The following is a 10,614-nucleotide window of genomic DNA, read 5'->3' on the forward strand; positions in this document are numbered from 1 at the left end:
TAAACTATTTTTGGAATAAATTATTTGATATTATTTCAGTATTGTTATGATTAATTTTTTTGTCAATATCTTTATTATTAATATTATAATAATTTTGGTTATAATTATTAAGAATTTTTTTAACATTAGTTTTTCCGGGTTCAAGCATTCTTTTATTTAATAATTTAAATCACTTCGTTATGAAATAAAAAAAAAATCTCATTAGACAAAATGAATTCAATCCCTTTCTCCCTATATAAAACCCAATGATTACTAGTTTTTTACTTCATTTCAATGGTATTCCATCTTAAGTTCCGATGAACGTTTTACGAAACCACTTAAATGAAACCCTTTTATGGTAAATAAGAGGCACTTTAGCATCTAAAAGAAAAGCAATATGATATGTTTATAATAAAAAAATGATAAAAAATACTACTAAGGAACTACCTATAAACGTTTAATATATATTAATTTTCTAAGTAAACATAGGAACTTGAGAGATTTCCGAGGGATATAAATTTATTATATTTCTTTAGAAGTTTTTTGGTAATGTATAGTATATACCGATGAATTTTAGGTCCTTGGAAATTTTTGTAAGAAGCATCACCTTTTTCTAATATTGTTTCACCATAACGGATGAAATAAAAAAGGATTTTAAAGCAAAAGACGTTCCAAACAAAGGTAAGGTAAAACTTGTCATATGAGCCAAAACCATGGAGATACAAATTTACAAAAGGAGCGACAACATCCTATGATAATTTGTTCTTTTATTACCATTTTCCATACACAACAACAAAAGTCTAGTTCTTAAGAAACGACCATGGGCCTGTTCCTGTTCCCATCCTGCAAACACATGCAACAACTTATCACTAAACCATTAAATAGTTACTTTCTAAGATCCATGTGATACATAGTTGAAATCTTTCGTAACATAATTTTAGTACATTGTACATTGGTCATGTTATTTAATTTTTATGTGGTTGATCAAGTGTTGTTAGTGGCATGCTATGATCTTACATACTGATAACGGGAATCATAACAAACATAAAATTCGCTATGATAAAAAGAAGGTTACCTCCATATGCCTACAATGGCACGTAGGCCCATAAAAATGGAGAGAGCGATCCATATTCCGATAAAACCAGCAGCTTTGTACAGAGCAAATAACGATCCAATGCTCCCTATAGCCACTAGGATCTAACAAGAAAACAATTTGAATAACTAAGAGCTGATATATGCATTTATTGTCGAAAAGTGTTGCCATTAGTTAATTCTTGAGTAGTGAACGCTAACCATTGAGTATGCAGAATAAGCAAAATCTGATGCACCAAAGTTAATTCCATCATACACGAAAGCTATTGCGTTGATTGGTTGTGTGCCAGCAACAAACTAATTGTGATAAACATTAGTGATATAACCATGCATGAAGGATAAAGAATCGAATAGATTTAAAAATATAGATAAATACCGGAACACCTATCGCAATGATATGTTTAACATTTATGTCTTTTGTAAACACTCCAGAACCAAATTCCAAACCGAGTCCAACAAGAAGAGAAAGCCCCAAACCCATCACGAATCCCATCTGCAAATCACAAAGCGTATATTAATAGTGTTTCCATGTTATAATTAAAACAAAGAATTAGCATCCTTAATTATTATATCCTTTGAATTAAGAGCGTATATTCACTTCAAAACATACCTGTAATACTCTAGCTGCTGCAGCTGTTGCCTTCTCATAGTTCTTTTCAGCAAATGATGAAGCAATTATTGCCTACAAAATTCCATGGTTAAAGACATTGTTGAATCCTCCTCATATTTAAAAGTGATGTGCATCATTTTAATATTTAGAATTTGTTCCAAAAACCAAACCAAAACATTATGAAATTAAATAGCATTTACTTGTCCAGCAACCGCTAAACCATCAGCAAGAAGTGAAGATGTTAACCACACTTGTAAGCATATTTGGAATGCAGCCATAGATGTTGCACCTAATCTTGCAGCCAAAGATGCAGCTAAAGTCACACAAATAGTCGCTGCTATTACCTTAAACAACAATAAAAATCCTGTGGAGAAAACACTAGAAAATTGTTGAAAATGGAAGACAATCGATTTGATTATATAGAAAAAGTTTCCCAAAATATGTTACATACCATTTTTAAGAAACCGACTGAATTGTAAAGCCTTAAGACTTGGAGGTAGTAAGTCAACTTGTTGCATCAGTTTAACCAACAAAATCGTTGATATTAAGTACCTAAAAAATGAATGTGATGTATTAATTTTAAAGATGAATGATGAAGAAAAAATATAATTATCCAAAAATATGATGAATACTTACTGTGATAGAACATGCGCAATGGCTGCACCACTAACTCCCAAATTACAAGCAAAGATGAGAATTGGATCCAAAATTATGTTTGCCACATCACCTGCAACTGCATAAAGTACGAAAATATGTTGGAACACAAAAAGTAAAACGAAATTAGTTGGATAATCAAACATAAAGAAAGATATTAATACCAGTGGCATATAATGGAGTTTTGGTGTCCTTAAAGCCACGAAAAACTCCTTGCATTGCCAAAGAAAGAAGAACTGCCGGAGCTCCAAGTGAACGTAGTGTCAAATATTTATGTGCAGGTAATAGCATCGGAGAACCCTAAGAGAGAGAGAGAGAGAGAGAGAGAGAGAGAGAGAGAGAGAGAGAAAGAAGAGAGGGTAGATATTGTTATTCTAAAGCAAAAAAAGAATATTACTCTAATACTGTAAAATATACATACTGATTTCACACCCATTATACTCAAAAATGGTCTTGCTAGAAGTACTAGTAATAGTGTTTCAAGAAGACCGAGTATTGCTCCAAACAACAACGCTGTTGATGCTGAAGGTATACATCGCTTATGTTTTTCTAGCTTCGACTTGTCTTTAATGTTGTTTGTAACATTGATATGCTTGCATGGACTTTTTGGAAAATCTGATTAAATCAAGAACAAAAGACCCATGAGATAATGAAAAAGAAGAAGACATATTGTAATAATATTTTACTTGGTCATATCTACCTTTTTCTGTTGTCATCTCTTTCTTTTCGTTCTTAAGTGTTGAACCATTTTCCATGTTTTCAAGTTTGGCATCATCTTGGGTTGATTCTTTAGTTTTCTCTTTATTGGAAGAACATTTCTCTGTGTTTTGAGCTTCGATTGCTTCTCTATTCATTCGTTCTATTGTCTCTTCCTCAGCAACAAAGGATGTTGTAATACTCACAAGTGGGAATATGGCTACTTTTGAAACTTGATTGAAAATGGCAATTGATACCCCGACAGCAGCAATTTCCACTGGGCCTAAACAGAAGCGTAAATGATTTTAAAGAGATCATGCAATTGAAGAAAAAGATGTTACATGAGTTCGTTGTATTTTAGGTGGCATTATGGGTAAACATTTAAACATAAATATATGTTAAAGCATTCGTGCATCAACAAGTTCACCGATAACAACAATGGAAATTAAAATCTTAAAAGCTAAAATTTTGGTTATATTGAAGTGAGATAAATAGTTCGAGTCCAATATATGTCCTGATAGGCAGTTAGATCGAAGTAAGTGAAGTGATTTATCAGTTTCTCTTGATATTATTGTCTAAATCAGAATGTATATATATATGTCTTCACCTAATGAAAATAAGTACACTTTCAAAGAAAAACAAACTTTCAGGAAGAAACTACACCGAATTATCAAGAATGAACATAATTAACTTTTTATTGATTCGCCACACATGAAAATCCGAAACGAATTCTATGTAAGTGATTGGGACAAAGTCAACTTTGATATTGACTTATACTTATCTACAAAAGAGATCCTTGGACTATTACTTTTATGTCACTTCTACTAAAGAAAAGAATATTATTACAATTCACAATTAAAGCCCAAAAATGCATAATTTATCATTAGATATAAACAAATGCTAGGATGTTGAAGAAAGTTAGAGAGATACCTATACGACCAATAAATGCGGTATCAATCAAAGAAGCTATTGGATCGGCTGCTAATGCCATGGCTGCAGGTAAAGCAATTAAAATAATTTCTTTTCCTAGTGAGTCCATCTTTAAGACAAGCCTGCAAATTCATATCAAAAGAAGATAAAAACTCGAATAGTAGATTAACTTGTTCAAAATAGGAAAACCATTATATGATATCTAACTTCTCATAAGTGAAAAATAATATTTCATTCTAGCAAGTAGTAACGGAAAAGCGCAAAAAAAACCAAACATATTATCCCCAACTGCTGGTGAACAATTATGTTATTATTGTCTCCATTTAACACCAATATATTTTATTATTCTGGTTAACTCAATGTTTCACCTCCTATGTAGCTAGAACTAAAAATATAAATGACATTATTAATTTCCATAAACATTAATTGTTAGAAAATTACAACAATGATTTTAAGAAAGAATAATCTCATTGAGTTCTAGAAAATGTAATTGGCTAATTGTTATTTGATTAAACTTTATAATTTAAATCAGTAAATATTTTCATGTAATCTTTCAAACTCCATGCCCTTGCGGAAAATTAATATAGCCAAAATAAGAACAAATTGTAATTAACACATACACTAAGAAAATATAAAAATATATAAAAAAAAATTCACCATTTTGTAAAAAAAAAAAAAAAAAAAAAAAAAAAAAAAAAAAAAAAAAAGTAATGTCGGTGAGTTCTAGAGATTGAAATTGGTTAATTGATATTCCACATAAACTTTACAATTTCAATCAATCATTTCTTTTAATTTTGAACTTTATATATGCGATATAATTATTTTTCTTATACTAGATGTGTATCCGTATAAAATAACGAAAATAAATAGCTCTTATAAGGAATAGTTTTTTAACAGTGGATAACTATTAAATTTTATTATTAGTTATTACATAATAAAAAATTACTAGTTTCAAATAAAATATTTATGTTTAGACCTTTTATTTATATTGTATGTTTGTATATTTGATATAAACTAATTAATATTGGTGTTTAGTTTAAAAAATGTAAATTAATTCGTATATATGAATTGAATATTTTAAAATTGCCAATTTGTTGCAAATTAAATTTATTAATAATTTTTTTAATTTAAATCACCAAACTTTTAACAACTATTAAAGTTTATTTATGTATAATTAATTTGTATAAAAAAGTTATATCTTATATCTCTTAAAATTCAAGATATAAATAATATGTTTTATAATCCTTTCTAATAAATAAATGTTTTTATTTTTGCTACTTGTCACATTCTCATTCAATTTGCTAAATAATATTTTATAATTATTTTAAATTTTTTTTCCACATATCATTGTATGAGTTTTTCTATTTTATTAAATTCCACATAATATTTTAATGTAATAAACATAATAAATGTATATCAATTTAATTAATGAACTTACCTTTTAATTTCAAATTTCCAAAATAAAAGTTCATTAGTTTATTTTATTTATTTAAATTATTTGTTTAAATTTAAAAGATAAAAAAATATTTCCATTATAATAATTTATTATTTTTTCTTATTTTCTTTTAAATTCAAAGTTTTCAAATATTTTAACTTTTATATTTAATTTCTTTTAAATTAACTCATGTAATACATGAGTCTCACAAGTAGTATAACATAAGATATAAGATTATACGATTGTCATAATAAAATATAATAAAAAATAGTTCAATGGATAATCATTATTAATCAAGGAACCAATATAAAACCTTAGAATATAAAGCGATCAATGGCAAAATGAAGAGTTGTATACTTTTACAATGAACACACATTGACCAGATTATAACAAAAGTCACTTCTTTTTTTTCGTTTACTTTTTTAGGCCATGTTTTTATTGAAAAAATAAACCGAACATACGATTGTTCATGATTTTCATCCTCTTTCTATAGCAATCTATATTGATATCTAAAAATGATTTATTTTTTCAAAAAAAAAACTCATTTTATTTCTTTACATTTTAAAAAGTTAGGGCCAATTTTTTATCAAAAATTTTTAATAAATATATCAAAATTTATATTTTTTTGGTACTCTTTAAACATAGACTCATATTGAAATCAAATTAAATAAAAAACAAAATAAAATTTTAGTATAGTAAATCAGATTCACATTGTAATTTTAAAATTGAAATATTTATAATGTGAATGTAAACTGATCGAGGTTTTTTTTAATCGATATTAATGTTAATTAATAGAGGACAAAAAATTGAAAATTTTATTATAATTAGCTTTTTTATAAAAATAAACTTAAATATTGAAAAAAAAACAACAAAATGAAGTGGGTTTTTTTTTTTTTTTGAATTTTTTTTTAATATATCAATATAGATCTCTATAAAAAGAAGACAAAAAATCGTGAACAACAGTATATTTTGTTTTTTTTTGCCGATAAAAGATGTGCTTAAAAAAATTAAACGAAAAAAAGTGATGAGTTTTTTTTTTCATAAAAGGTAGGTTTATGATATAATCTGGTATGTGTGTCAAATGTATAAATATATATATCTATTTCCTTGACCGTTACCACTTTAAATTTCGACGTTCACGATTGTTTTCTTGGTTCCTTGTTAATAATTGTTATGTATTGAACTTCAATATATATATATATATATATATATATATATATATATATATATATATATATATATATATATATATATATATATATATATATATATATATATATATACAAAAAAAAAAAAAAAAAAACATAATGGTATTTTAAGCATCGGAATAATATGTTACATATTTTTGGGGCTTTCTATTCCGGTAGTCTATTATCTTTGGGGGGCTTTCTATTCATGTAGCCAATAGATTTTTGAGATAATGTAGATATAAGAACTTTAGCATTCATTTATTCCAAAAATATATAAACTAAATGATTCTCAATGAAGGAGCAGGCAACATGAAAGGTACCTAAGATCTTTGAAGAAAACAAAGATCGGAAAATTCCACTTTCTCTGTGTTGGAAGAGCAACACCATCTTCGGCCATAGAACAAAGATGAAATATGCCTAAAACGGGTGAGATGATAGATGATAGCTAGAAGACGTTTAACTCTCAACTCTAGAGGTAATTTCAAACCTGAAATATGCATATAGATGATCGTAGGACGTTAGGAATATGTTGGACAATGAATCTACAACCAATATTATAATTTGGAAGAATAAATCATATCATTGAATATGGTTTTGGAACTACAATCCCACCAAAACTTAAAGGCTACAATGTTTCATGTAAAGAATTGAGAAAAGCATGTGAAAGGTCCTCTACACGTAATATAACAAATGTGATGGCTTAATAATTACATTCCTTTCTTTTGAAAAAAAATACATCTCATTCCGCATAAGATTTTTATGAGCATTTTTAATTATAATCAAATGTCTACATGTTTTTTTATATAAAGTGAAAGTTAAGAAATTACCAATTTATGATTTAAAATTATACTTATTTCACATAATACTAATTACTTATAGATGAAAAAGTAATGTATTGAGGGCTATATAACAAAATATTACCCTTATTAAGAATCCAATTCTATTATAGGACAATCGAGAGGATAAGGGTTTCGGACCACTACTATGTTTCCGATGTCTAATATAATAATAATAATAATAATAATAATAATAATAATAAATTGTTTTTCTATTAAGGTGCAACGTCTATAAAAAATTAATCATTATTATTTTTTGGTGTCACTACTGTCGGAAGTTTCTTTTGTCTGTCACTCAATGTTGTTTTGATCCTTAAAATATTACCTTTTTTAAGAACATAAATTCAAGTTTTTTTTGTAACCGAAAAAGTATCTAGAAAATACCTCTTAATTAATTTGATAAAATGAAAATAACATATGAAAGCAAACAAACCATCTCTTTATATGCAATTAACTTGGCCAACATAAGAATTAAAATAGATGAATACATCAGAAGACTGAAATTCAAGTCTAACTATAACAAAACAGCCTTATTTGTGTTAATTATCAACTGAGACAACCCATAAAAATTAATGCAAACTGCGCAAGTTATATTAATCATATTGGTGCAAAAAAAAATATCAGACTCCAGAAAAAAAATATATCTACGGATTTTTCCATATGAATATATGCGTAATATGCGATTTAGTTAATAGTCTTTTCTGTATTGGAGGTCCATAAAGCAACTACTTATACCGATCGAGACTACAAAGCTAAAGATGTCATGTAAAGGTCTTTTAAGTGTTTCTTGACTTGTTATCCAATATCTATCTTATTTGAGTAATTGGAGATATGCTTTAAAACATTTCGTAAAAGTTCTTTAAAATGATACTTGAGATCATGGTGTTCAAATTTGTGTTTGTCGGTTTCGTTGTGTTTAAATATTCTTCAAAGGGAACTGATTCGTACATAATAAATTTTTTTCATACACAACAATTTGTGCATCAAAGTATTGTATTGTACAACCCCATAAAGCATTAATTGATGTGTATGGATAAAAATTGTTGTGTACGAATCACTTCTCTTCTTCAAATGGCTTTTAAAAGAATTGTAGGATAATATTTAGAATGATATAAGTATATAACATTACATATCATATTTGTGTTAATAATAATTTGATATTTGATTGGTTTCTCGTGTCCTAAAACTTAGATTATATTTGATAATGATAATAAAAAAAATTAAAAATAATAACAATAATAAGCTTGTCTCAAGAAATTACTCAGGTTGAGTGCTCACAATGAAGACTATATATATTTTTAACGGAAAAATAGATTTTTTTAAGGAACATAAGACAAACAGGAAGCTAAACAATGTACGAAAACAAAACTACAGAAGTAAAGAAGAACTGTTTTTAAGAGTATACGAAATGAGATGACGGAAAAACTGTTTTTAAGAGTATATACAAGAAGTCTTAACTTAATATATTGTTTCTAATGATAAAGAGAAATAAATTACATATATGTGGCATATATTTATAATTTTATACCTTTTATAATTTATCTACCTTTTTCTTTCATTTCCTATTTCACGTGGCTACGTTGATGTGTTGGCAAGATCAAGTCCACAAAAAACATATTATTTTTTGGATTTTTTTTTTAATTTTACTATGGGTAATGGCATATGACGTATTTTTTTCCTATTGAAACAAGGCAACCCTTACGTTCACGACTTCCTTGCTTTTGTCTTTTTTAGATGTAAGTTTAACATGTGTCTTCGGTTTCTTATGAAAACCAGATAATGTGAACACCGTATCTTCGTACTCTGAACCATGACAAAGATACAAAGAACAATATTTAGGTGCAAAAGTTTTCTTTAGAAAGATAAATTATATGTACACAATGGAAAAAAGGATTAAGGGTGTAACATTGTCGGAAATTCACCAACTTCTCTTTCGACTAAAATTCAACCATATATTCTTAAAATCAAGATTCACCAATATGACTTTGTGATTTAGATCATAACATCCAACTCATCAAAATATATGTTTATTACTAGATGGATAGCACAATGGTAGTGTTTTTTTATCTTTATAAATTTTTACTATGTGTATATAGTTTTAAAACCATTTTACCATTGTCTATGAGAGTGTTTTTTTAAGATAAATAAACATAATTACATAAATTAGTTAACTTCTTTTAAAATTGAAGTAGGTTTATCACAATAGGTTTTTATTAAATAAGTTAAAAGTTTAATAAATAAAACGGATGTTATTTAAAAAGGTTAACCATTACAAATAGTCTATTAATAACCTTCGGCTATAGTATCCTCATTTTGCCACCGATTATTGCGAGATAGAAAAGAAACCACAAAATGATAAAAATAAAAATAAAATAAGCAGATTTAATACTTCTTAATACTATAATTCATTTCAAGCATCTAATTAAATTGAAATGTCGTGTAACATAATAAACCATAAGAGATACCAAATATGGATGTTTAGAGTCGCAAAAGAATTATTAGAAAAATATAAAAAAGGTTTAACGATTCAAGAAAGGTAACCTACCTATCAGAATTGAGAGCTCTCTTCCCCTCGGTGTTGATTAGCAAATGAGTGTTTTCCTTGAAACTACTCTTCCACTCCCTCCACTATATATACTGTGCAAGTATGGTTACTTTCTATCGTTTTCATAAAGTTACAACATTTTTTATTATTTTTAAAATATTTTAGTTTAAAAAATCAGAAAAATTGATGGAATTTAAATAGATGTGAGAGTACAAGTATGTAACTGATTAATATAACAAATAAAGTTATAACAGTGATCAAATGATCAACATTTATTTCCATAAAGTTAGAGGCCTGATCAGTTTATTTCTTGTAATTGTCGTTTTATTCCGAATGCATCAACTTTATTAGTGAAATCGGGTGTAACTGCATGAAATTGAGGCAATTAGTATATATTCTGAGTTAGAGGCCTGCGTATCTATAAAATAACGTTACAATAATCATTACCAATTCAGTGGTTATCGGTTAAAGTAAAAATGATCGATAGCAGCATTTCACGTTCACATGATTCTTTCATATGTCATAGACTATGAGGAGGGGATGCAGTTTGGCTGCACCTTTTGCCACATAGGTAGAGCAGTATTGTAAAACTTACCGAGTTGGCCGATTACTAATCTGAGTACTTGCTACTTGGTCCATTACCGAGG

The 10,614-nt window shown here is 27.5% G+C and overlaps 1 protein-coding gene across 1 annotated transcript; it reads right to left on the reverse strand.

Annotated features, from left to right (window-relative positions):
- Positions 1-648: 648 nt before the first annotated feature.
- Positions 649-10,031, reverse strand: LOC145043937 (protein DETOXIFICATION 42-like). The gene is made up of 14 exons (XM_078992714.1): positions 9,968-10,031; positions 6,907-7,073; positions 3,962-4,083; positions 3,036-3,314; positions 2,757-2,950; positions 2,500-2,635; positions 2,318-2,414; positions 2,133-2,233; positions 1,882-2,045; positions 1,682-1,753; positions 1,448-1,564; positions 1,273-1,368; positions 1,055-1,176; positions 649-822 (listed from the first exon to the last, which is right to left on the reverse strand). Exons 2-14 carry the CDS (start codon positions 6,981-6,983, stop codon positions 780-782), a joined length of 1,620 nt encoding a protein of 539 aa, XP_078848840.1. The 5' UTR covers positions 6,984-7,073; positions 9,968-10,031; the 3' UTR covers positions 649-779.
- Positions 10,032-10,614: the final 583 nt, after the last annotated feature.

This window comes from Lactuca saligna, chromosome 1 (assembly GCF_052625555.1).
Source record: "Lactuca saligna cultivar CGN05327 chromosome 1, ASM5262555v1, whole genome shotgun sequence".
NCBI classification, from domain to species: domain Eukaryota; kingdom Viridiplantae; phylum Streptophyta; class Magnoliopsida; order Asterales; family Asteraceae; genus Lactuca; species Lactuca saligna.

Excerpts from the sequence above, each read along its gene's own strand:
- LOC145043937 (XM_078992714.1), bottom strand. The coding sequence starts at position 6,983 with ATGGCCGAAGATGGTGTTGCTCTTCCAACACAGAGAAAGTGGAATTTT. Across the intron at positions 1,177-1,272 it reads CTTATTCTGCATACTCAATG|ATCCTAGTGGCTATAGGGAG; the intron begins GTTAGCGTTCAC and ends TTTTCTTGTTAG. Across the intron at positions 823-1,054 it reads GCCATTGTAGGCATATGGAG|GATGGGAACAGGAACAGGCC; the intron begins GTAACCTTCTTT and ends ATGTGTTTGCAG.